Source organism: Oryctolagus cuniculus, chromosome 10 (genome assembly GCF_964237555.1).
Source record: "Oryctolagus cuniculus chromosome 10, mOryCun1.1, whole genome shotgun sequence".
In the NCBI taxonomy this organism is placed as follows: domain Eukaryota; kingdom Metazoa; phylum Chordata; class Mammalia; order Lagomorpha; family Leporidae; genus Oryctolagus; species Oryctolagus cuniculus.
Window position 1 is genome coordinate 476,159 of NC_091441.1, and position 26,741 is coordinate 502,899.

At 63.2% G+C, this 26,741-nt stretch overlaps 1 protein-coding gene and 1 long non-coding RNA gene across 5 annotated transcripts in view; one reads left to right on the forward strand and one right to left on the reverse strand.

The window, feature by feature from the left end:
• CTDP1 (CTD phosphatase subunit 1) overlaps positions 1–660 on the reverse strand; it is a 45,480-nt gene extending 44,820 nt beyond the window's left edge. For 3 of the 4 annotated variants that reach the window (XM_051840465.2, XM_051840466.2, XM_051840464.2), the window contains exon 1: positions 211–660. In XM_051840465.2, the coding sequence (XP_051696425.2) occupies positions 211–521 (311 nt within the window). In that variant the 5' untranslated portion in view covers positions 522–660. The remainder of the gene's footprint in view (positions 1–210) is intronic. The other variant, XM_051840467.2, reaches the window with a different exon arrangement.
• Positions 661–965: 305 nt separating this feature from the next.
• LOC138843936 (uncharacterized) lies at positions 966–3,961 on the forward strand. The gene is made up of 2 exons (XR_011379148.1): positions 966–2,436; positions 2,512–3,961. It is a non-coding gene; the product is annotated as an uncharacterized lncRNA (long non-coding RNA).
• The last annotated feature ends 22,780 nt before the right edge of the window (positions 3,962–26,741 follow it).

Consider the following 26,741-nt stretch of genomic DNA (forward strand, 5'->3'; position numbering starts at 1 on the left):
CCCGCGGAGCGCCCAGCCCGCCGCCTCCCTTCCCGGCTCCCGGGCCCAGGCTGCTGCCCAAGGCGCGGCGCGAGCTCGGCGGCAGCACCCAGAGCCGCGGGCGCCCGCCTCTCAGCGCGCGGTGTGCGGAGGCTGCAGAGGCGCCGCGCGGCTCGCGAGCTGCTCCCGGCCGCCGAGCGGGCGTCAGAGAACGCGCGGAACCGCACTCACCCGGGGGCCAGCACCTGGCCCGGCTGCGCGCACAGCTCCCGCACCACGCCAGCGCGCTCCGACCGCAGCCTGCGCTCAGCCCGCGCCGTGCGCACGCAGCTCCCCGAGGCGCGGGCCGGGGCGCCCCCGGCGGGCTGCGCGGAGGCGGCGGTCTCGCACACGGCCAGCACCGAGCCGATGCGCACCGCCGCGCCCGCCGCCACCTTCCACTCGAGCAGGCGGAGCGGCGCGGGGCCCGGGCAGCGCACCTCGGCCACGGCGGCCGCCGGGGCGCCCTCGGCGGGGCCGCGGGCCACGGCCGGCGCCTCCATCGCGGCGCAGCGCGCTCAGGGCACACAGCTCATCGCGGGCGGCCCGGCCGGGCAGCGCCGCAGTTCCCGCTCCAGCACCGGCTTCCACCCGCCGCTCGGCCCGCGCCGAGTTCCGGGAGGACGCGCTGACGTCACGCGAAAGCGGGACGCACGGCGTGCGTGCGTAAACACGGGCCACGCGCGGCCTCCGAGCGGACGTGCGGCTCCCTGGCGCGCCGACGGGCTTCGCGCGGCGACGGGCCCCGGCGTCAGCCTCCCTCAGGCGGGGCCGGCAGCCCGCTGCCCTCCGACCGCGCCAGAGACTCCCGGCACCGCCGCCCTCGAGTACGCCCGCGCCGCGCGAGTCCCAGCGCGGGACTACGATTCCCGGCGTGCACAGCGGAGCGCGTTCCTCAACTCCCGTCGAACACCTGTAGCCTACAAGTCCCGGCACGCAACGCGCATCGCGGCCGTCAACTCCCGTAGCGCGCCCTGAGCCCTAACGTCAAGAGACTACGACTCCCGGCATGCAACGCATGCCGGCGGCCATCAAGTCCCGTGGCGCACCGCGTGTCCTAACGTCAAGAGACTACGGCTCCCGGCATGCAATGCAGACCGCTCCCACAATACCAGTCGCCGGCCCCTGGCCAAGCGACTACGAGTCCCGGCATGCCGAGCGCGCCGCGGCCCGGGTAGCCGCCCCGTCCCCGAACGCCCCGCCCCCGGGCGCCAGGTCCCTTCCTCCGCTCATCTTGGCCCTCGGCCGTCCCCGGAGCCACGGGGCGGGACTGGGTGCTCCAGCGCTGTGCGGGCGCGCCCCGGAGGTGCTGGGCGGGCGGGGTGGCCGTCACGGCCGAGGGCGTCCGCGCCGCCGCGTCTCGCTCTCTGCTGGCCGGAGCCTCGCGCCCCCGAGCTGCCGGTCAGATCGCGCCGGGGCTGACGGCCGGGCCCTCTCGGACTCCGGGCGGCCGCCGGCGCTCGCTCCCGTGCGCGTTCCCGCCCTTTCTGGAGCCGCGTGGCCGGGCCGTCGTGGGGCGCAGCCGCCGGCCACTGCCGGGCCTCGTGGCCTTCGCCGGAGAGCGCTCCCCGGCGGTCCCGTGGCGGCGACGCCGTGGCCTCTCCGGCCTTTCAGCCGAGCCGCCGCGGGGGCCCGGACGTGGGCGGCGTGGACGCCGCGGCGCGTGGCGAGGCTGAGCCGCGGGGTGCGGGGCCAGGACCGCGGCGCTGTCCCAGGGACGCGGGTGCCACCGGGGACTCTAGATTGTTCTTGCTAGCTGCAGGTGCTGAGTGCTGGGTCCGGCAGGGGGCGGGGAGCGTGGGTTTGACCCGCGCGCGCGCGGGCCGGCTGGCTTGAAGTCGGCTGCAGCGCGTCCCGCGTGGAACACGCGTCTTCTCGCGGTGCGCCCCGGCGCTGGGCCCAGGCGGCCACCCCGCGAGTCTGCGGAGGGGCTGTCCGGGAGAGTTGGCGTGGACCGCGGGCGGAGCTGCTGCAGACTCCGCGCCGCCCGGCCGGGCCGGCTGCTCGGCGAGGCTTAAGGGGAACAGACAGACAGAGCTGGCGCGGGTCGGCGCGGGTCGGATGTCTCCGGGTCCAGCCGCCCGCGCTGAGGGTTCGGGCTGAGGACCGCGAGAGGCGGACTGCGGCGCGGGCAGCCTCACGGGAGGCCGAGCTCTGGATCCCCGGGTGGTCCCTTCTTGGCGGGGTGTGTTTCCGCCGGCCGTGACCGGGCAGTCAGGGAAAGGCCGCGGGCGTGGGCGGCCGGCTGGGCACCTGGGCTGTGTGTGCGCATCCGCTGCGCTCCCCGTGCTGGCGGCCCCTTCCCTCCGACCTGGTGCCGCTGTCACGGGCACGGAGCCGCGGGCAGCAGGTGCACGTCCAGGTACTGTGTGTCCGCCCAGCTCTGCTGACGGCCGCGGGCAGCAGGTGCACGTCCAGGTACTGTGTGTCCGCCCAGCTCTGCTGACGGCCGCGGGCAGCAGGTGCACGTCCAGGTACTGTGTGCACGTCCAGGTATTGTGTGTCCGCCCAGCTCTGCTGACGGCCCGGCCTGGCCCAGCGCTGTGTGATGCCAGCATCCGGAAGTTAGCGAGCGGTAGAAGGCTGTCACTGCGCCTTGCAAGTAAATGAGACATCCGAAAGTTCCCCTCACACGCACGCACACCTTCTCCGGAGTTAAAGGCTAACCAGACCCAAGCCCACAGAATGTCCGGAAGACGCCGGGAAGGCTTCCCGCACAGGCGCGGCGGAGGGTGAACGGAAAGCGGCGGCTCGGAGCCAGCCCGCAGCCCCGCTGCAGAGAGCAGAGGGCTGATCGCCGGCCCCAGACGGGGCCGTGCAGACGCCCTGGTGAGGCTATCACAGGCCAGAACTGCTCACCAGAGCCCTCGGGGTCCCGTCCCACCTGGGCGGAGCAGGGCGCGGAAGAGCCCCCGAGCCAGGGAGGGTAAACCGTGCCCCGGAGGCCCCGGCCACAGCCTGCGCCTCGAAACTGAGTTTTCCCGGGAGGCGCAGGCCCTTTTGCCCTGTTACAGGACAAAGCGCGTCAGGCACACATAGCTCCTGAATTAGCTGGCTCATTTCAGCGCACATAAAAGCAGTGCAGAGAAGGCCAGCACAGAGGAGCGCGTGGGGAGGCCCCAGCACGGTGGGCACAGTGCTGGCTGGGCACCACACGCTGGGTCTGGAGGGCAGGGTGCCACGTGGAGTCTGCGGGCACAGAACCCCGCGGGTGCCCTCTGGAGGCTGAAGGGCTCAGGTCCAGAGACAGCAGTGATGGGCGGTTCCCAGGGCTGGGGGCTGGGGGCGGGGAGTTTGCAGGTTGGTTGGGGACGTTCTAGTGTTGTGAGATGAGAAAGAGCGGGAGACGTGTTACACACCACGGCTAACACGGGAACCTATTTTTTTTTTGACAGGCAGAGTTGGAGACAGAGAGAGAGGTCTTCCTTCCGTTGGTTCACCCCCCAAATGGCCGCCACTGCCAGCACACTGCCAGGATCCGCAGGCGAGGATTAGCCAAATGAGCCACCCTATTTTTAACCACATTTGGAAACAAGTGAGAGGGAGGCGCTTACTGGAATGGAGGAGGGTGACTATTTTTCAAGCTTATTTTAAAAATCACTTTGCAGGGGCTGGCGCTGTGCCATAGCAGGTAAAGCCACCACCTGCAGTGCCAGCATCCTATATGGGTGCTGGTTCGAGTCCTGGCTGCTCCACTTCCTATCTGGCTCTCTGCTGTGGCCTGGGAATGCAGTGGAAGATGGCCCAAGTCCTTGGGCCCCTGCACGCGTGTGGGAGAACTGGAGGAAGCTCCTGGCTCCTGGCTTCAGATCAGTGCAGCTCTGGCCGTTGCAGCCAATTGGGGGAGTGGACCAGCGGATAGAAGACCTCTCTCTCTCTGCCTGTCCTTCTCTCTGTGTGTGTAACTCTGACTTTCAAATAAATAAATATCTTTTAAAAATCACTCTGCAGTATCCTGCTTAATTTGTGGTGTAACACATATAGGGTAAATATCAGTGATTCTGGGGCTGGTGTTGTGGCACAGCAGGTAAAGCTGCCACCTACAACACCAGCATCTCATATGGGTCCTGGTTCGTGTCCCGGTGCTCCACTTCCTGTCCAGGTCCCTGCCATGGCCCAAGTTCCTGGGCCCCTGCCATCCACGCAGCAGACCCGGATGAAGCTCCTGGCTCTTGGCTCCAGCTGGCCCAGCCCTGCCCATTACAGCCAGCTAGGGCGGGGACCAGCGGATGGAAGAGCTCTGTGTGTCTTCCCTCTAAGTCTGACTTAAATAAATCTTTTGTAGCAAGTGCTTCGCTTCTGATCAGCTGCTCTGAGAATGCTGGTGTTAATTCTCGATGGAAGCCGGCTTGAGCTGCCGTGGGAACCAGGTGCACGAGAGAGCAGTGCTGGTCCGTGGGGCCTCGCGGGGGGCCTGGGCCGCTGCTGTGGGGTGGCAGAGACTCTGGGGCCGAGGAGGAAAGGCGGTGGTCACGGTTACCTCTCCTTGCTTCCCTTCTCTTGTGGTTTCTTTTTGAGCTCTTCTTCGCTTCCCACTCGAGCAGCCGTGGGTCAGGTCACCCCAGACCCTCGTCCTGGAAACCTGTGGGCCTCGCCTCAGGCCTCTGGGAGACGGCGAGGGTGCTTGGCCCCCGGGCACCCAGGGCCTGCACCAGCTGCACACCTGACCCTCGGGTGGGAGTCAGAGACCGGAAGAGGCTGGCAGGGCCCAGGGCTGCACAGGTGGAGTTGGGGTGTGGTCCCGGCGGCTGAGTCCCGGCTGACGGAGCAACATTTGGGCCTCACTCAGAACCTCGTCTCCGGACGGGCAGAAAGGCCCCGTGGCCCTCTGAAGCCAGCAGAGTGCCTGCAGGGCCCCTCACCTGGGCCGAGAGCTCACCTGCGGAGGGGCTCCCAGCTGTCAGTTTAGCGTCGGCTTCGTCTGGGCCCGCCCTCCGCTGAGTGGCACATTTGGCTGATCTCTAACACAGCTGAGATTTCCCAGATACGATGTCATCTCTGAACTGAGAGCCGATGTCTCAAAGGTGAGCAGCCTGGCTGTTGGTCAAAGGCTCCCGTGTGGCCGTGTGGCTGTGGGAGCCGTGGGAGCCGTGGCGCAAGGCCACAGCTGCTGCTTGAGGAAGAACTGCAGGGGTCCCTCAGAGGGTTGGTGCCACAATGGCGTTAAAAGGTGGCTATGTTTTGGGGCAAAAAAAATGAAGTCCATGCAGGTTTTTTCTTCATAACGCACCTTTCCCACTAATTGAAGGCCCTGTGCACACGCGTGTGTGTGCACACGCGTGTGTGTGTGCATGTGTCCTTGGGGATATACGTGACATTGCTCTTGCTCTCCTACTCCGTTGCCCCTCTGGGCAATCAGTGCTGACATTGTCACTGCCCTTCCTGGCGTGGTGTTTCCTCTCCTGGGCGTCCTGCAGGTCCATACCTGTGCCCGCAGTGCCTACTGGCCCCATCAGACGTTGTTATTTAAGGATTGTTGAGAGGCAGAGAGAGAGGTCTTCCAGCCGATAGGTCACTCCTTGGATGGCCACAACGCCTGGAGCTGTGCTGATCCAAGGCCAGCCAGGAGCTTCTTCCGGGTCTCCCATGTGGGTGCAGGGGCCGAAGGACTTGGGCCGTCTTCCACTGCTTTCCCAGGCCACAGCAGAGGGCTGGATGGGAAGCAGAGCAGCCGGGACTTGAACCAGTGCCCATATGTGCGCTGTCACCTGTCCTCACTAAGTCACCACTATTTCCACTATTGATTATTAGAAATCGTGTAGTTTATGTTTTTGAAAAACAGAGTGACAGGTGGTGGGAGAGAGATCTTCATCTGCTGGTTCGCTCCCCAAGTGCCCACAGCGGCCAGCACCGGGTCAGGCTGAAGCCTGGAGCCAGGAACTGCCTCTGGGTGTCCCGTGTGGGTGGCAGGGACCCACGTGTCCCGGCCGTCCTCTGCTGCTCCCCTGGTGTGTCAGCAGGGAGCTGGATGGGAATCCCGGAGTTGCCGAGGCTTGAGCCAGGGGCTCCCAAGTGGGCCGTGGACACCGTGTCACACGCCCCCCCTGCTCCACTAATGCTAATCATTGGCACGAATGTGAGACTTCGGGGACCAGCCTGTCGCGCACAGGCCTTTGGAGACACCAGGCTGCCGTCTTGGGCATGGCCGTGCCGACAGCTGCTGGGCGGGGCCAGCGTTAGGGAACACGCCTGAAATTCTTCACAGTGCTTTTAACTGCCGCTGGAGTAAATACTCCTCCCGAATAGATTTTATGTGTAATTTACAGACGAATCGTCGTCTAATTTGCACCTGTGTGACGAATGCCAGGTTTCCATCATAGTGTTGGAGAGGTTTGTAAAAACCAGGGCCCAGGTGGACGGCCCACGTGCTTGTATCTCAGCTGCAGGCCGAGGCCGAGAGTGGCTGGGGTCGCGACCTCTCGCTGCGGTGCCCTGGTGTGTGACGCGGAGCACAAACCCCCAGCACGTCCAGGCCTGCTCCGCTGACCTCCTGTGTGGCCTGACCACGAATGCAGGCCATCTCCATTACTGCCACTCCGCCTGAAGTTGGAAATCCAGCAGCGTAGGGGCCGGCACTGTGGCGAGGTGGCCTAAGATGCCCGTGGTGCCAGCATCTCGTGTGGGCGCCGGTTCGAGTCCCGGCTGCTCCTCTTCCCATCCAGCTCTCTGCTGTGGCCTGGGAAAGCAGTGCAAGATGGCCCAAGTCCTTGGGCCCCTGCACCCACATGGGGGACCTGGAAGAAGCTCCTGGCTCAGCCCAGTTTTGGCCATTGTAGCCATTTGGGGAGTGAACCAGTGGGTGGAAGACCTCTCTCTCTCCTGTCTGTAACTCCGCCTCTGAAATAAATAAATAAAATATTAAAAAAAAGCAGTCTAAGTTCTCAAAATTTTTTTTTCAAAATTATTTTGGCTGTATCTTTCCCACGTGCATGTAAGTGGTGAAACAGATTTTGTGAATCTGTGGCAGTTTGTAAACAACACTGGGTGTTTCAGCGCAGCAGATGGCCTCCGGCTGTTGAGACCTTCCACGTCTGTGGTTCTCGATGGGAGAATCCTGTGCTGTGGCCTTCAGTGAGCAAAGGTGTCTGCTCGGTACCGTGAACGCTGAGGGTTCTTGGTGCAGTTGTAGATAAGGGCGTGTTTCCCTAACTCAGGGTCCAGGTGTAAGGTGTGGCTGGTCTGCCGTCATCTCGCGCCCTGCAGTTTTGATAAACTCAATTACCAGGCTTCAATTTTTTTTGTAGGTTTCTTAGGCTTTCCTATGTAGGGATCAGGTCACCTGAATACTTTATTTTCTTTTTTTCTATTTGACAGGTAGAGATGTAGACAGTGAGAGAGAGAGAGAGAAAGGTCTTTCTTCCGTTGGTTCACTCCCCTAATGGCCCCCACAGCCGGCGCTGTGCTGATCCGAAGCCAGGAGCCAGGTGCTTCTCCTGGTCTCCCATGGGGTGCAGGGCCCAAGCACCTGGGCCATCCTCCACTGCCCTCCCGGGCCACAGCAGAGAGCTGGCCTGGAAGAGGGGCAACCGGGACAGAATCCGGTGCCCATATGGGATGCCGGTGCTGCAGGCGGAGGATTAACCAAGTGAGCCACGGCGCCGGCCCCAACTTTGTACTTTCTTAATTCTGTGCACCTCCCCCCATTCCTCCCCTCCCTCCTTGTGGAGAGAGGGAGCCCCTCCTAGTCCTAGCAGGGGGTGTGGCCGACCTTTCTCCAGCCGGGCTGGTGGCTGCAGGGCTGTGTGCAGCCATGAGAGAGTGCAGGTCACTCTGCATCACCAACAGCTGCGCATTTGTCTAGTGTTTTTTTTTTTTTTTTTTTTTTAAGATTTATTTATTTGAAAGGCAGAGTGACAGAGAGAGACAGAGAGAGGAGGGAGAGAGGTCTTCCATCCTCTTGTTCACTCCCGAGATGGCTACAACAGCCAGAGCTGGGCCAGGCTGAAGCTGGGAGCCCGGAGCTCCGTCCGGGTCGCCCACGGGGGCGATGGGACACCAGCACCTGGGCCGTCCTCCGCTGCTCTCCCAGGCCACAGCAGGGAGCTGGATCGGCAGCAGAGCACCTGGGTACCAGATGCCAGCCTGCAGGTGGCGCTGGACCCCCTGCACCACAGCGCCGGCCCCTTGTCCTTGACTGCTCCCTGTGTCTGTGATGGTTTGCAGACGCTAAGTCCCAGCTGGCCCTGCTCCGTAACCCTCGCTACTGCTGTTGGATGGGTCCCGGTGTTTCGCGAGGGGTGTTTGTGTGAGGCTACCTGTGGTCTTGTCCGCCTGCACACCAGGGGGTGGGGCTCAAGGACCGGTGGCGAGCGGCACCCCTGCGTCTTCTGGGGAGCCGTGCATGGCTGGCATCCTGTTCTCTTTTCTTCCCACGGTAGAACTCACTCTGCGGCCATGTGGATTGGGTGTCTCTTTGCGGGAAGATTTGTAAGTCTCTGTTCGGACACCGTTTCTCCCGGCCTGGGCCTTGGTCATTGTCGTCTCGGGCCTCGCTGGTTCCCGGTTCCCGCTCGGCTGCAGGCTCTGCCCCGCACTCCTGCCGTTTGCGGCTGGGTTCGTTTTTGTCCCGGGCCGGTGTGTTCAGCTGTGCCTATGTGTTGGGTGAATTTCCAGGAGGGAGGTGTCTCGGGGACAGCGGTGAGAGGGAAGAGGGCCTCCCGCCCAGTGCCCAGCTCCAGGGCGGCCTTCTTCCTCAGAGCGGCTCCGCCCTCGCCACTTACCCCGCCCGGGCGAGCCAGGTCGCTCCTCTGCCTGCAGCCTGCAGGCCGGCTGGACGCGTGTAGGGCTGGGGAACAGCTGGGGGTCCAGGGGCCCCACCTTAGCCTCAGGACCCTCGGAGCCACACTTGTGTGCCCTCGCGGGCAGAGGGCCTGTGGTTCTGTGTCCCGCTCCATCCACACCTGTAGCCCTGTCTACACAGCCTGGGGCTGCTTCTCAGCTGGAAAAGTTAACACTTGGATCCTAAATGATAATAATTATGGCAAAGACCTTTCAAGATAATTGCACTGATCAGCCCCACCTGAGCCACGCAGCCATGCAGGGCTGGGCCGTGAGAACAGGGGATCCTGCAAGGAGCTGTCTCCCAGCCCCTCCCCACCCCAGCTCTCGCAGGCCCTAGCTGCTGCATCCTGCAGACGGGTTACCTGCACCTTGGCTGCACCTTCCAGGGAGATGTGGCCTCACGAGAAGCCAGAGGGATGGGCCGTCCGCCATGGAGACGCTGGCTAAGGCGCCCGTGTCCCCCTGGGGCCGGGGTTTGGTGCCTGCTTTAGGCTCCTGACTCCAGCTTCCTGCTAATGCACCAAGGGGCTGGGTCCCTGCCAGCACGCGGGGACTGGGTGGAGCTCCTGGCTGCCGGCGTTAGTCCAGCCCAGTCCCCCGTCTGGGGAGTGAAACTCGGGACAGAGCCGCCGGCTCCTTCTCTGTCCTGCTCTGTGTTGGCCTCTCTAATGAACAAATAAAAATTGAGAAGAAAAAACAACCTATTAGGGCATCGCATAGAGGAGTCCTGGAAGAACGTCTTTAAAGGAACAAGTCACAGACACAGAATGGAACACCTGGGGGCTAGCTTTAAAGACTTTATTTATTTATATTTGAAAGGGAGAGAGAGAAGGAGAGGGTGAGGGTGAGGGAGAGGGAGAGGGAGAGGGAGAGGGAGAGGGAGAGAGGGGGAGGGGGAGGGGGAGGGGGAGAGGGAGAGGGAGAGGGAGAGGGAGAGGGGGAGGGAGAGAGACAGAGACCGAGACCGAGACAGGAACAGAGACCTATCTGCTGGTTCACTCCCCGAGTGTCTGCAACATCTAGGCCAGGCCAGGATCTGGAGCTCCATCTGGGTCTCCCGGCGTGAGGCAGGGACCCAGCCATGTGAGCCATCCCACTGCCTCCCGGTGTGTGCACCAGCAGAAACTGGAGCCTGGAGCTCCATCCAGGTCTCCCCTGTGGGGCAGCAGGTGCACAGGGACAGGAGCCACCGCTGCTGCCTCCCAGGTGCGCACTAGCAGGAGGCTGGAGCTGGAGCAGGAGCCAGGACTGAAACGCAGGCAGTGCGATGGGTGCAGGGTCTTCACCGCGAGGCTGCACCCCTGCGCCGGTCTCTGCTTGTTGGGTCTTTGGTCCCTGGATACTTTGAACTTCAACCCCCTTGCAGAACTTCAGATAACTTGACTTTGCCACAGGAGGGCAGGGGTGGGCTTTGCCGTCTGGTCACACTGAAGCCTTTGCCACGTCTCTTTTAGGACACGGGGACACACCTGTGTCCTCCAGCCCTTTCGGATGTCCAGTTCCGTGTTCCAGCACATTCGCTGCGCCGTGACACCGCCCACTCTCACTCCAGGTGCATTCTCAGAAAACCGGCGACCTGCTTCTGGGTGCGATGGCGGCGGGCGGCCACTAGGTGGGGACCCGGCTCCAGGGCCATGCCGGCGGGGCCCTCCGTGGGGACTCCCTTCTCTGAGACTGGCCAGCAGGAGCAGAAGAGGCGCTCCAGGAATCCAGTGTGGGCATTTCCATGTTCCTAATAACTGGCTTTCGTGTTGTATGATTGTTGGATGTAGCCAGCGCTAAGTCCGCGCTGCCACCGTTTTACTTACGAGGAGGCTAAGCCGCAAAGTAGCTGAGGCTCCCAGCTGAGGTTTTGGGGGCAGGGCGGGCTGCACGACCTGGAGGGGTCAGTGGAGACCCCTTCCCTGCGGGGAGCACGCTTCTGGGGCCCCTGCTGGCCCGGGAGAGCCCCTGCAGAAGAGTCATTTGGAACTTTGCAGATAACGCAGCCAGGAAGCTGGTTCCTTGTAGAATTCTATAAAGTGGGGTGCTCCCGTGAGCACAGCAGGACAGGGGGCCCGGGCCAGGGCAGGAGCTCGGGCACACACGGCGCTCAGTGGGGCTAGTGGTTTGAAACCAGGAGATCGGGTTTGGGAAGGAAACGTGTCACCCGGGAGCCAGAGTCCATTTCCCCAACCTCTTTCTGCAGCCGACTCCTCCCCCGCGTCTCCCTGAGGGGTCCCCTCGTCCTCCTCCAAGGCCCGTGTGTGTACACGCATGCATGTGTGTGTAGTGTGTGTGCATGTGCATGTGAGCATCATGCACACGTGTGTATGCACGTGAGCGTGTGCTGAGTGCGGGGGCGCACCTGTGTGTGCAGTCGGGGCTGTGCAGCCTCAGTGGCTTCCCGTGCTCACATGTGGCTCGTGTTGATGGCCACGCCGTGAGGTCAGATGTCTTCTTGCCCTGCCTCCCGGTGGACACTGGACCTGGCAGGTCGCAGCTTCTCTCAGCGCAGTCTCAGGGCTGACACGCCCCCTCCCACGCGCTGACTGCCAGCTCCACCGTGGGGAGCGGCAGCAGAAGGAAGACAGCAGAGACCCTACACACGGCCTCTCCACGCTGCAGTGGAGTCCCAGGGCTGTGGCCGCACTGGCCGTGTGGGGCGGATTGGCTGCGTGCGGCGCCCTGTGAAGCACCTGCTGGAAACGCTCGGGTTCCAGAAACCCTTGTGGAGGGAGTGAATGAGCAGCGGCTTAGGCAAGCGCTGCTCCTGGTCTTCAAGAACGTGGTGCTGGTGACTCCTCCGCCAGGCACGGTGAGAGCCAAACCTGTGCAGAGAAGCCGGTGGGCACCAGGCGGTCAGTGTGGGAGCCCTGGCAGGACACCGCCCGGCACCCCTGGTGTCACCATGCCCGGCACTGGTGTCACCACTCCCAGCACTGCTGGTGTCACTGCACCTGGCACCCCAGTGTCACTGCGCCCAGCACCCCCAGTGTCACCACTCCCGGCACCCCCAGTGTCACTGTGCCTGGCACCCCAGTGTCACTGCGCCCAGCACCCCCAGTGTCACCACTCCCGGCACCCCCAGTGTCACTGTGCCTGGCACCCCCAGTGTCACCGTATCCGGCACCCCCAGTGTCACCGCACCCGGCACCCCCAGTGTCACCGCACCCGGCATGCCTCTCCAGTGTCACTGTTCCTGGCACCCCCAGTGTCACCGTACCTGGCACCCACAGTGTCACCGCACCCGGCATCCCCAGTATCACTGCACCTGGCACCCCCAGTGTCACTGCGCCTGGCACCCCAGTGTCACTATACCTGGCACCCCCAGTGTCACCACTCCCGGCACCCCCAGTGTCACCGTGCCTGGCACCCCCAGTGTCACCACGCTGTCAGGGCGTCCAGTCTCTGCTCCATGGAAAGCTGGGGCTCACTTGTGGAGACAGAAAAGAAAGGAAACAGAGCAGAGAGGGTTTGAGGAGGAGCGGAATTCGTGGAGGGATGGGGGAGGCCCTTAGGCGGCAACGCCAGGCCTGCTGTCCCCAGAGGTGGCCTCGCTGTGGCCCCACTTGCAGGAGGTGGCAGGAGGAGACCGGACGCACAGGCGCAGGCCCAGGCTCTGCCCCTGGACCGGACCTCATCCCCCAACCTCAGAGCAGGCACTGCAGGTGCAGCTCCGCCGCTCACAGCACAGCCCCGCCCCCCAGAAGTATTTTTAGTGGAAAAGTTGCCGGGAGAGGGCGTTGGCTGTCAGTGTAAACACAGTGATTGCAGGCGTCAGTCGACCGAGTGGAATTCTGCAAACGTGGGTGACGCATGACTTCCAGAATGAAGGCACGCGCCGAAAGTGACGCTGGATACAGACCTGGAAGAATCGCGGCCTGCACCCTGTTCACGGTGCCTCCGGTCCCACGTGGCCACGGGCAAGCGGCCTGGTCCCTGCGTTGGGAGGGGTGGAGTCCGACCCAGCTGGAGGCTGGGCTGGTGACAAGGGCTTCACCTGCGGGAAATCCGGTTTCAAAGTCGGGGGCAGGTGGGGAGCGCGGGCCGTGGAAGGGCTTGCCCTGCACGGCCTTTGCTGGGAGCTCCAGCTGCTTTCCAGTGGGGGGCCCGTGGGCGGGCACAGGCTATGTGGGGTCCCACAGTCACACAGTCACACACACACGCTCACACAACCAGTCACACACATTCACACAATCCCCCACAAAGTCGCACACACAGTTATACACTCACAACCACACAGCCACATACACACACAGTCGCACATACACTCAGTCACAGTCTCACACAGTTATATACCCACAATCATAGCACAGTAACAGCCACACAACCACACAGCCACACACATTCACAATCATAGTCACGCACAATCCCACACACAGTCACACATACACACAGTTACAGTCTCACACACAGTTATACACTCACAATCACACAGTCACATACACACACAGTCACACATACACTCACAGTCTCACACACAGTTATATACCCACAATCATAGCACAGTAACAGCCACACAGCCACACAGTCACAGTCATAGTCACGCACAATCCCCCCCACAGCCGCACATACACACAGTCTCACACACAGTTATACACTCACAACCACACACACATAGTCACAAACACACAGCCACACACAGTCGCACATATACTCAGTCACAGTCTGACACAGTTATATACCCACAAGCATAGCACAGTCACATACACATAGCCACACACACATTCAGTCACAGCCACACACAGTTATACACTCACAGCCACAGAGACACACACAGTCACAGTCACACACAGTCACACAGTCACACAGAGACACACGTCACAGCCACACAGCCACACTCAGACACACAGTCACAGCCACACACAGTCACACAGAATCACACAATCACATTCACACATACACGCTCACGTTCACACAGCCATATACTCACAGCCACAGCCACAGTCATACAGACACACACAGTCACACATAGCCACATGCTCTCACACACACACACACATGCAGTCATGCACAATTCCACACAAGTCACACATACACTCACAGTCACAGTCTCACACACAGTTATACACTCACACAGAGACACACAGCCACAGCCACACACAGTCACACTCATAGTCACATAGAATCACACAATCACATTCACACATACATGCTCACACTCACACAGCCATACACTCACAGCCACACAGTCACACAGAGCCACATGCTCACACACATGTACACACATTGACATGCACAGTTACACACGATCACACACAAAGTCACACATACACTCACAGTCATACACACAGACACACACATGCTCACATAGTCACACATACAGCCATGGTCTCGCTCACACACACGCACGCACACAGTCAGCCACACTCACAGCTGGAAGCAGCACACATGAATCCTGACCTGACAGCTCGGGGCAGCGCTGCTGTGGGTGACCCTGGTGTCTCCTGTCCCCCTGCTCCCCGGGTCTCCAGAGCGAGCAGGTGCCCCTCCCCCAGGAAAGCACAGCGCTCAGATGTGAGTGGGTCAGGACTGGAGCTGAGACCAGAGAGGGCCTTGCCTGCCCAGCACCCACCCTGTCCAGCCTGTGTCCTTGCAGCCACAGCCTGGCCGTAGGGCAGTAGGGAGCTGGTGCCGCGGGGCTCGGAGCTGACTTGTATCGAGCCTGTGGCTGGGCCCCAGCTCCTCCGTCTCCAGCCTGTGTCCGGCTGTGGGCTCGGACGCCCGGGAGAAGCTCTTTTCTAAAACGACTCTTGAGGATTCCCAGCCGGGGGCGGCCCGGGGGCGTCCTTGCAGGGAGAGCTGGGCACTGGCTTGGCCACCACTCCGACAGCAGGTGCAAGCGAAGACGCATGCCTCCGTGCTGCGTACACACATCCACGCACACATGCATGCTCTACGCTCACGCAGGAGACACGTACTCATGCAGTCACACGTGTGCACACACCTGCTCTCGAAATGCTCACACATGTGCACACTCACACAGTGCACTTGTGCTTATACAGTCATGTGTGCACACATTTGCTCACAACACTCATAAACTAACATGCACACCCCAACAAGTGTATACAGCACTCATGTGGTCACACAGGTGCACACATGTACAAGGCACACCATGCCTGCCCACAACATAGTCACGCTCACAGTGCACATGTGTGCTCAGTCACATGTGTGCACACAGTGCTCACGGGATGCTCATACAGTAACACATGTGCACACTTACATAATACACACATACTCAGTCACACATGCACGCGGTCATGCAAGGCTTGCCCACAAAATGCTCACTCACACAGGTGCACACACATGCAATGTCCCACACACATGCTCACAGTCACAGATGTGCACTCATGTACACACGTGTGCACACACGCTCACCCTCACAGATGTGCCCACACCGCATCACACATGTACACAGGTGCACACATACACAGATGTGCACACGCATGCTCACCCTCACAGATGTGCCCACCGCATTACACATGTACACAGGTGCACACATACACAGATGTGCACATACGCTCACCCTCACAGATGTGCCCACCGCATTACACATGTACACAGGTGCACACATACACAGATGTGCACACGCATGCTCACCCTCACAGATGTGCCCACACCGCAACACTGTCACTGTCCTTGTCCCCAGTGAGCTTCACGGATACAAATCTTTGAAAACCCAGGCAAGAAATACAACCACCTGTGTGTGGAGGCCCAGCCTGCAGGGCCAAGGCTGAGTGCAGCGAAGGGCAGGCTCAGGGCCTTGTGGGGACCCATCCCCTCCTTCCCCCACGTGGCCCCCTGTTCCCTGCTGGTGCCCGGCCGGGTGGGGTTCTCCAGCCTTGGCAAACTGGGACGGACGCCTCAGGAGGCGGCGGCACGGACCCTGGCGGCCTGGCTGCCTCCTGCTGCCGACACCGCCCGCAGAGCCCTCTCCTGACGGCTCCCCGAGAGGCGCCTCCCCCAACACGTGGGGGTCCTGTCCGGCCGGTCTTGCTGCCCGGACCCAGGGGAACCCCTCAGGCTCAGGCCCGTCAGAGAATCCACCTGGAAGAGCTCAGGTGGCACCGAGGCCATCCAAGAGCAGCCCACGTGCACTCGGTTCAGGAGGAAGGAGCCTGGGCCTGGGACCCCCGTGCCTGGCCCAGGTGGGACCCTTTTGGCCAGGCGTCCACGTGGCCCGAGAGGGGAGCTCCTGGCAGGAGAGGCGGGGCTCTGCAGGGGGAGGGCCCCGCCCACGCCCAGCCTCCAGATCTGCCCACAGCGGCAAGCAGTGTCCCCAGGGAGGCGGGGCTCAGGGAGGCGGGGCCGCAGAGAGGCAGGGGTCGGGGGAGGCGGGGTCCCAGGGAGGCGGGGCTCAGAGAGGCAGGGGTCGGGGGAGGCTGGGTCCCAGGGAGAGAGGGTCCTAGGGAGGGAGTGTGGGGGGACTCCAGGGAGGCGGGGCCGCAGAGAGGCAGGGACCCGGGGAGGCGGGGTCCCAGGGAGGCGGGGCTCAGGGAGGCGGGGCCGCAGAGAGGCAGGGGTCCGGGGGAGGCGGGGTCCTAGGGAGGCGGGGCTCCAGGGAGGAGGGCTCCAGGGAGGTGGCAGTGGGGGGTCTCTAGGGAGGCGGGGCTCAGAGAGGCAGGGGTCCCAGGGAGGCGGGGCTCAGGGAGGCGGGGCCGCAGAGAGGCAGGGGTCGGGGGAGGCGGGGCCCCAGGGAGAGAGGGTCCTAGGGAGGGGGGTGGGGGGACTCCAGGGAGGCGGGGCTCAGAGAGGCAGGGGTTGGGGGAGGCGGGGTCCCAGGGAGACGGGGCTCCAGGGAGGCGGGCTCCAGGGAGGTGGGCTCCAGGGAGGTGGCAGTGGGGGGTCTCCAGGGAGGCGGGGCTGAGAGAGGCAGGGGTCCCAGGGAGGGGAGGGGAGGGTCTTGCTCCAGAGCCTGGCCAGCCTCAGACTTTCCTCCCCCACGGCAGAGGTGGGGGCTGCGCAGGCCTCCCCAGTGTTCCTGGCCGCAGCTTGCCGGGGTGGGGGGGAAGTGCGTGGAGGGCTCTCATGTCAGCGTGGACGTCCTGTGGGAGGCCGGGTGCTCCCCTTGGCTGCGGTCACCCCAGCTTCTCCCAACAAGTTGTTGGCCTCTCTGCCTCCCTGGCCGGCGTCCCCTGGGGCAAGCTCACAGCCCTGGTGGCTCATGTCAAGCAGAAGGGAGAAGGTGGAGGCGCTGATGTGGGGGATCCCGCGGCGTGACTGGCACCCGCTTGTTTGGACGTGACGGAGCAGGGTCTGCGCTGGGCCGGACCCTGCGGTTCCTGGACATGGCCAGCTGGGCATCGGCCAGGCCAGTGACAGGCCAGGCGGGCTTCCGGGGCAGCGGGCAGGTTCCAGGCGCTGCGTGGACGCCCGGAGGCCATCTGCCTAATACGGCCCTTTAAACACAGGGCTTCTCCCAACTCAGGTTCCGGAAGTGGGCGGAAAACCCAGAGTCCCTGGCGGCTGTGGCCATGGTGGAGCCGTGGCTATTCTTAGCCGTGAGATGGCAGCTCCCGCCCGAGGGGAGGGCAGCATGGACAGTGACGAGGCAGCTGTGACCGGGCCTGGTCTGGGTTCCCCTGAGCCGTGGTGGACTCTGCTTGATGGCAGCCGCACACGCCCCCAACTCCCAGAGAGTGTCCTCCGTGCTGGTGGGGGCAGGAGCCAGAGGCCATTGGTCTGTCTGTTCACCTGTGGTCCAACCCCGGGCAGATGGGAGACAGAGCACGGCGGCCATGATCAGGGCCACAGCGTGCCCCGTGTGCAGCCAGGGGACAGGTGTGGGGGACTCTGCCCCACTGCTCAGGGGCTGAGCTCACACAGGACACCATCCCCCCACCCCTGCCCCACAAGGCTTTCCCTGGGGTCACCGGGCAGACGGAGTGGGGAGCAGGACCCTTGGGTGGGGGGGTCACAGGGCAGGCGGGGGGGTAGCAGGAACCTGGGGGGGTCACAGGGCAGGTGGGGGGGGAGCAGGACCCTGGGGTGGGGGTGGGGTCACAGGGCAGGTGGGGGGGAGCAGGACCCTGGGGTCACAGAGCAGGGGGGGTGGGGAGCAGGACACTGGGGGGGGTCACAGGGCAGGCGAGGAGGAGCAGGACCCTGGGGTAGGGGGGTCACAGGGCAAGGGGGGTGGGGAGCAGGACCCTGGGGTAGGGGGGTCACAGGGCAGGCGGGGGGGAGCAGGACCCTGGGGTAGGGGGGTCACAGGGCAGGCGGGGGGGCAGGACCCTGGGGTCACAGGGCAGGGGGTGTTGGGAGCAGGACCCTGGGGTGGGGGGGTCACAGGGCAGGGGGGTGGGGAGCAGGACCCTGGGGTGGGGGGTCACAGGGCAAGTGGGGGGGCAGGACCTGGGGTGGGGGGTCACAGGGCAGGTGGGGGGGCAGGACCCTGGGGTCACAGGGCAGGCGGGGGGGCAGGACCTGGGGTGGGGGGTCACAGGGCAGGCGGGGGGGCAGGACCTGGGGTGGGGGGTCACAGGGCACATGGCGGAGCGGCGGTCCTTCCTGAGCTGGGCCTGCACCGTTTCTTCAGCGGCTGTGTGTTTACCTGGCTGGACGCACAAACCCTTGCTCCTAAATGGATTTTCCTGTTTGGAGCTTTGTTTCATTTTTCTTCTTATTTATCCAAGAAAAATAAAAGTCAGTTTTTCAGGTTCGGGGCACAGGGACCGCCTCTGGTGACTCCCCGCTCCCCCGGGGTCACAGGGCGCCCTTGGCCCCGCAGGAACAGATCGGGGATGACTCAGCCGCCGGCCGGCGGTCAGAGGCCTCGTGTCGGCGCCTGCGAGGGTCTCCACAGGAAAACGGAAGGGGCCACTTCTGGTTTTTCTCCGAAAGGGGAAGCTGGGATGGTCACGGGTGCTCTCAGCGCGGCTGCTTCGCCCGCACCGCGGGTGAGACACCGTCCGCTCCCCTGGGGGTTCCCTCCCCAGCCGGACTCCGGGCCGTGGCTGCTCCGCGGGCTCAGGCCGCGTGTGGGCAGGGCCAGCGGTTTGCTCCCGAGGCTGCCTGTTGCGGTCTCACAGGTGTCCTCTCTCCTAGGCCCAGCGTCCTGTGCGGCACGGAGATGAGGTCGTGGCACCGGCAGGCTTAGGCGCAGTCGGCAGATCCCGGCTGGACTCCTGGGGACACCTTTGGGGTGTCCCTCAGCCTGGCAGGGCTGGCAGGGCTATGGGACATTAAGCCGCGACTCAGGTACACGAGCTCTTGGATGGGGGTAGCTGGGTGTCCTGAGGGCCAGGTTTGATCCAGGGCTTGGGGATGCCACCGCCAGGTGACCTGGTGTTTGCTCCTTGGCTCGCGGCACCCTGAGACTGTCACAGACCTGTGGCGGTGGGAGGGACGCTCTCCCCGCCTGGTGCCAGAAGCCGCTCCGAGTGGACTGGCTGGAGGCCCAATGTCCAGCCCCAGGTGATCACTGAGGGTCTCGGGGGAGGCGGGGGTCTGTTCCCCAAAATGCAAAGGCCATGGGGAGGTCCGAGCAGCAGGGCAGATTGGACGTTTGTTAGGGGCAGTGCAGGGGACATCCGGGGACATGGCTCCTCGCGTCTTCACAAGATGAATGGAAATGCCTCCAGCCTGCAGAGAAGCTGAGTGATCCCGCCCTGGTAATGAGCCGAGCTCTCCCTGCCCGGGTTCTGCAATTAGCATTTCTGCCCTGTCCGCCCATCCGCCCGCCACTCAGCTGCCCGCCGCCTTTATTTGCAGCAGCAGGACTTCTTCCGAACACTGAGCACGAGGCAGGGCCCGTGTGCCTCAAGGTGCTTCTCACAGAAAATGTATTCACAGGAAGTGCAGTTACCTTCACAGCTTATTTTATTTATTTATTTATGAGAGAGCGCGCGCGCTCTTCCATCCGCTGGTTCACTCTCCAGGTGGCTGCAACAGCTGGGGCTGGGCCAGGATGAAGCCAGGAGCCAGCCGCTCCATCAGTCTCCCTCGTGGGCGGCAGGGACCCGGAACCTTGGCCATCACCTCTGCCTCCCGTGTGCCTTAGCGGGAGGCTGCGCGGGGCGTGGAGCTGGGACTGAGCGCAGGCTCTGTGGTGGGAGGGGCGGCCCGTGCGGTGTCCTCGCAGCCACCCGCAGTCTGAGCAGCGGCACCGTCCACTGTGTGTGTGCTGCAGCGGGGCCGGCGCCACGGTCAGGTTTCCCACCGTGGAGAAGCCTCAGGTGCCTGGGGCGGGGATTCCCCAGCCAGGAGCCCCTGGGACCGCCCAGGAGGCCCCGGGGTCAGCCCTTCCTGCCTCTCTGGCTCCAGTTCCGCCCTGACCTCCTCCCACTGCCGCTGGGGCCTGCAGGCAGGCTGGCCCTGGCCCTGGCCCTGGGGTGCCTCACTGCCGGAAACCCCTGAATCACAGCTGCTCACGACCTCCTGCAGGCCAGGCACCCCACCAACGGGCGTGGGGCCTGGGGCATCCTCTGTGGTCCTGCCTGCACCCCTGGACACGGCCTCACCTCCCTGACCACACACAGCGATGCTGCGAAGCTGCTGAGATGCCCACAGGGACATGGGAACCCCACGGGGACATGGGAACCCCACAGGGGTGCGGGAAACTCAGAGGGTCATGGGAATCCCACAGGGGTGCAAGAACCTCACAGGGGTACAGGGACTTTACAGGGGTGCAGGACTTCATAGGGACGTGGGAACCCTGCTGCACACAGCCACTACCTTTGCATGAAGTCCTCACTCCCTGGGTGCTGGTTCTGTCCTTGTCACCGCCACACATCAGGAAACTGAGGCGTGAGAGCAGAGCGCTCAGCCCAAGGTGCCGTGCAGACCGGGGGACACGCCTGGACGGACCCAGGCCACCCCTGCTGGCCCCAGTGCCTGGCCCTGGGCTCAGGGGGCTGTTTGGTGACAGCCGATTCCACGACACCCCCGGCTCTCACGAGATGCAGCCCTCACCCCTACACACCCAGGACCAGGACAGACCCCTCATACCCCGAGAGGGGCCCCCTGGGTCTGAAGTCCGTGTCGTGGAGAACGACAGCGCGGCTCTGTAAGCAGAAAGCCCCCGGGGAAGCTTTGGAGGCCTCAACTTTCCTGCTCTTGAGGCCACAGCTTTGGAATGTTCCGTATGGACACCGAGGGCTGAGACATTCTCAAAATACGTATTGATCACTCACTCAAAGATAATGATAAACCTGGGGCCGGCGCTGTGGCGTAGTAGGCTAAGCCTCCTCCTGGGGCGTTGGACGCCGGTTCAAGTCCTGGCTGCTCCTCTTCCTGTCCAGCTCCCTGCTGATGGCCTGGGAAAGCAGCAGAAGACGACCCAAGTGCTTGGGCCCTGCACCCAGGTGGGAGACCCGGATGGAGCTCCCGGCTCCTGGCTTTGGCCTGGCCCAGCCCTGGCTATTAGAGGCATTTGGGGAGTGAACCAGCGGATGGACCATCTCTCTCTGTCTGTCTCTGTCTTCTCTCTGTAATTCTCCCTTTCAAATACATTTTTAAAAATCTTTTAAAAAAAGATAACAATCAGCTTATTAAGTGTCGACATAAATAACGTTTGTGTGAAGTGTAGCAAACCTCTTAGCGAGAGGAGTGGCCTCGTGACCCGGCCGAGTCCGGCCTGAGTGGGCGCTGGGCTCTGCCCGCAGCCGGAGGTCTGGCTGGGAGGGGCCTTCGCGTGGGCACCCTGCAAGGCTGCCCGTGGAGCTGAAGCTGGGCGGCCTGCAGGCCTCAGGCACACCGGGCGCCCTCCCCCACCCGTGGCTTTGTCACGGTCATTTGGAACATGAGTCACGGAGGTCCTGCACGTGTCGACACATCTCCTCACAGAAATCAGAAAGTCACGCTTGTCAGTGTCACACCCACTTCCCCGGGAAAGCCTGACCTCGGAGGCAGCCGTGGGGACGCAAGTTTTCCAGAATTCTGAGCTGTGCCTGACAGCTGGCCAGCAGTGCTGTCAGTCGGCCTTGGCACACAGACGAGCCCGGATTTTCAGGGACCTGCCTGGGGCTCAGGTCTGGACCAGCCCTGCCTGCCCGCTGTCCCTTTGGGAGGGGTGATGGCCACACTGCCCGACACCAGCCTGGGCAGCAACACGAGGTGCCCCCTGAACCCCCACTTGCCCAGCCGGGTGTTAGCAAGGTCCATGTCCAAGGGCTGAAACCTCAGGGTTAATCTCACAGAGGGCAGTTTTCAAAGATTTACTTCTTTTTCTTTTTTCTTTTTTTGACAGGCAGAGTGGACAGTGAGAGAGAGAGACAGAGAGAAAGGTCTTCCTTTTCCATTGGTTCACCCCTCTTCGCATCGCACCAATCCGAAGCCAGGAGCCAGGTGCCTCCTCCTGGTCTCCCATGCTGGTGCAGGGCCCAAGCACTTGGGCCATCCTCCACTGCCCTTCTGGGCCACAGCAGAGAGCTGGCCTGGAAGAGGAGCAACCGGGACAGAATCCGGCGCCCTGACCAGGACTAGAACCCGGGGTGCCAGCGCCGCAGGCGGAGGATTAGCCTAGTGAGCCGCAGCACCGGCCCCAAAGATTTATTTCATTTATTTGAATGACAGAGTGACACAGGCAGGGCAAGATCTTCCATCCGCTGGTTCACTCAGCTGGAGCGGAGCCACGAATCCCATCCAGGTCTCCCGTGTGGGGGCAGGTGCCCAAGCACTTGGGCCGTCCTCCACTGCTGTCGCAGGTGCATTAGCAGGGAGCTGGATCGGATGTGGAGCGGCTGGGACTCAGTGCTCCCAAATGGATGCTGGCCCAGCAGGTGGTCGGCGCCTCCATGCCGGCCCCCAAGGTCTCTGAGTGGAATTCACTGTGTCTGTCACTCTGAGGGTCTCGTGGGAGACTGACCAGCAGCACCGCCACTGCTGCCACCACAGGAGCCCCAGCACCCAAGAGAAGACAAATAAATGACACCTGGTGCTGCCGCAGACAGAGCCCCGCCTCCTCTGCACGGCTGGCGGCTCCCCACCTGTGAAGCTGGGTCCACGGGAGGCGTGTTCGGGCCCCAGGGGCGTGGGTGCTGGCAGAGCAGCGGGCGGCTGCTCGTGTGGGAGCAGAGGAGACGGGTGGGGTGGGGTGGGGGCACTGCCACCCTCGGAGCTCCTCTCTGAACTGGGCTGGCGTGGCTCGTGGCCAGGGCTCACTGGGCACTAAATTGTCAGCGGGAGGCTGGGCAGGACCATGCTACTCTCATGCTACCATCACACCATGGTCACGCCAGCGGCACACCACAGCCACGCCAACATCATGTTAATGTCATGCCACTGCCATGGCACACACAGCTGTTGTGGCATACTACCACCACACTAACATGCTATGGTCATGGGACTGTCATACCCAGGCACATGGGCTCTCCTCCCCAGGAGGAAATAGCTGTGTTTTACCAAAGGCTAGATTACTCCGTACCCTCCTCCGGGGCCCAGGACCTGCCGGCTGCTCCCACCCCAGGCCGAGGGGCCCCCAGGAAGGGCGGCGAGTGCCAGGGAAGTGAGCTCCGGCCTGCAGCCTGCAGCCCTCGACACCGAGTGACTTCCGTGGGGTTCAGTGCTTGCCGTGCGATTCTCAGAAATCCGTTTCCAGGCTCAGTGGCTCTGCTCTGGGGCCAGTACCTGTGTACCGCTCTGCCTGAGACCTGCGTGGCCCCCTATGACCCCGTGTGGCCCTATATGACCCCCATGTGGCACTGTGTCTTGTGTGATGCTGTGTTGTCCCATGCGGCCCCATGTGGCCCTGTGAGACCCTGAGTGACCTTGTGTTGTCCCATGTGGTCCTGTGTTGTCCTGTGTGGCTCCGTGTGGCCCCATGTTGCCCTATGTGGTCCTGTGTGGTCCCATGTGACCCCATGTGCCCCCATGTGACCTCGTGTGGCCCTGTGTGGTCCTGTGTGGCCCCATGTTGCCCTGTGTGGCCCTGTGTGACCCTGTGTGGCCCTATGTTGCCCTGTGTAATCCCGTGTGACCCCATGTTGCCCCATGTGGTCCTGTGTGGCCCCATGTTGCCTTGTGTGACCCTGTGTGGCCCCGTGTGGCCCTGTATGGTCCTGTGTTGCCCCATGTGGCCCCGTATGACCCTGTGTGGTCCCGTGTGACCCCGTGTGGCCCCATGTGGCCCCGTGTGACCCCATGTGGCCCCATGTTGCCCTGTGTAGTCCTGTGTGATCCCGTGTGACCCCATGTTGCCCCATGTGGTCCTGTGTGGCCCCATGTTGCCCTGTATGGTCCTATGTTGCCCCATGTGGTCCCGTGTGACCCTGTGTGGTCCCGTGTGGCCCTGTGTGGCCCCGTGTGACCCCATGTGGCCCCATGTTGCCCTGTGTGACCCTGTGTGGCCCCGTGTGGCCCCATGGTGCCCTGTATGGTCCTGTGTTGCCCCGTGTGGTCCTGTGTGGCCCTGTGTGGCCCTGTGTAACCCTGTGTGGTCCCGTGTAACCCCGTGTGGCCCCGTGTGGCCCCATGTGGCCCCGTGTGGTCCTGTGTGGCCCCGTGTGGCCCCGTGTGGCCCCATGTGGCCCCGTGTGGAATGGGCACAGCTGCAGTCATGCATGGGAGGACAGTGGGAGTGGCAGGCGAGCAGGAAACCTATTGTCTAACTCCTTCTCTGAGATTTCACTCAGGTTACAGTTTTTTCATTTGTAAACTTTCTGCTATTTTTTAAATACACCTGCTCATTTATAGTCTCTTTTTACACGCTCATTTTAAAAATGTATGTTCTTGTTTAAGAGTTGAGATCTGACTTTTATAGTTCTGTGTCCTTTGCTTTGCTCAGGTCGAGAGGGGTGTGGCTGCCCGGCCAGCGGTCACCCGGTGAGTTCTTGGCCACTTTGAGTGGTCCACATCTATGGACCCCTCAGCCACGTCCAGCGTCCTGCAGATCTGGCCTTGTCCTTGGCCACCTGTTGGCTGCTCTTCTGGGGAGAGTGGCTGTCTCAGGGCCATGGCTGCTGGCATGCCACAACTAAGAGCCACTGTCTCCCGGCATGGGGTGGGGGCCGCACAGGGCTCCTCCCCACAGCTGGGTCTCTGGCCATGGGTCTTGGCATGAAGGTGGCCGGGTCCTCGACTGCCGTGCCAGTCAGTGCACAGGGAGGACTGACAGATAGAGGCTGTCGGCAACGGACCAGTGGTCCCCGCTCTCCCTGCTGCTGAGGGTTCTGGCAAGATCAGGGGCAGCTCCGGCCCCTCCTGGTGTGCAGCTGCGGCCCTCGACAGAGGCAGGGCGCCACAGCCAACAGTGCCAGCCCCCAGGCACCCGCCACGCTGCCGTGGGGTCCACACCTGCTCTCGGGCGCTGCTCTGTTTCTCTGCAGGGACAAACGCCCAGTCGTCCACACAACTAGCTGAGCCCTTTCCTCTCAGGGCAGACGGCCACTCTGGGGGGGCCCTGCCATGAGTGCGAGGGGTGTCCGTGGGCCACTCTGGGGGGGTTCTGCCCTGAGTGATAGGGGTGTCCATGGGCCATTCTGGGGGGGCCCTGCCCTCAGTGTGAGGGCGTCCGTGGGCTACTCTGGGGGGCTCTGCCCTAAGTGATAGGGGTATCCACGGGCCATTCTGGAGGGGCGCCCTGCCCTGAGTGTGAGGGGTGTCTATGGGCCACTCTGGGGGGGTGCCCTGCCCTGAGTGTGAGGGGCATCTGTGGGCCATTCTGGGGGGGCACCCTGCCCTGAGTGTGAGGAGCGTCCATGGGCCACTCTGGGAGGGTTCTGCCCTGAGTGATAGGGGTGTCCATGGGCCATTCTGGAGGGGCGCCCTGCCCTAAGTGCGAGGGGCAACCATGGGCCATTCGGGGGGGTGCCATGCCCTGAGTGTGAGGGGTGTCCACGGGACATTCTGGAGGGGCACCCTGCCCTGAGTCTGAGGGGTGTCTGTGGGCCATTCTGGGGGGGCACCCTGCCCTGAGTGTGAGGAGCATCCATGGGCCACTCTGGGAGGGTTCTGCCCTGAGTGATAGGGGTGTCCATGGGCCATTCTGGGGGGGCCCTGCCCTGAGTGTGAGGGCGTCCGTGGGCCAGTCCGAGGAGACCCCTGGATGGCTCTGGGGCGTGGCTGGCACCCCGAGGGCACGACGGGTGCTTGGACTTCCTGGGCCCTCACTGGCCAGGCTGGGCTGCACTGGCCACCCCTGGCCTGGGCCTCCTCCACCCTGCGGCTCCCGAGAGCTGGCCACTTGGCGGAGTGGGTCAGGGTGAGGGCCAGATGGAAGGGGCATGGCTGGCAGCTGCTTCTACACAGGGAAGGACCTCGGGGCACGTGGGCTCCAGGCTGAACTCAGCCCCCAGCGGAGCTGCCCAGCATCCCGGGCGCCGGCCCCTGGCCCAGACCCCATCAGATGGCCTGGGGTTCAGAGCTCCTAACCCCAGCTGCCAGCCAGTGGGCACCCTGGGAGGTGCCCTGCCACTCACGTGGGAGACCGGGACTGAGCACCAGCTCCCTGGGTCCCCTGGCCATCGGGGCATCTGGTGAGTGGACAAGGGGAGCGCGCTCTGTCGCAGACACATGCTTGGAAGCGCACACTCAGAGCGCACCTGGCCGGCTGACAGCCCCTCCCCCGCCAGCACTCCCCACACTGCAGGAGGACGGCCCCGGGGCTCAGCGGGCTGTCAGAGAACAGGGGTGCCTGTGAGCCAGGTTGTGTGGGAGCCCTGTACCCTGTGACCCGATGGACCCCAGGTCATGTGGACAGGTGTTCCCGTCACAGCCGCCCTGTTATGTGGGCCTCTCCTTTTGGGGGACACTGGGGGCCACGACCAGGACTTTTCCTGAGTGGGTGAGCCCCACGGGCAGTGCCCTGTGCCCTTCACTGAAGGAGAATCCGAGCCGCACTCGCTCAGACGCCGGGAACCCGCGTGGGGCCTGGCCTGCGCGGTGCCGGGTGCCGGGTGCCGGGGGCTGGCCGCTCGCCTCCCCAGGCCGCCGCGGTGCCCCTGGCTTTCCCTCCGTGCCCGTCTCTCTCTTGGGCTCTTTGCCTGCCTGTTCCTGCTTTAGGCTCCTGAGCTAGCAGCACG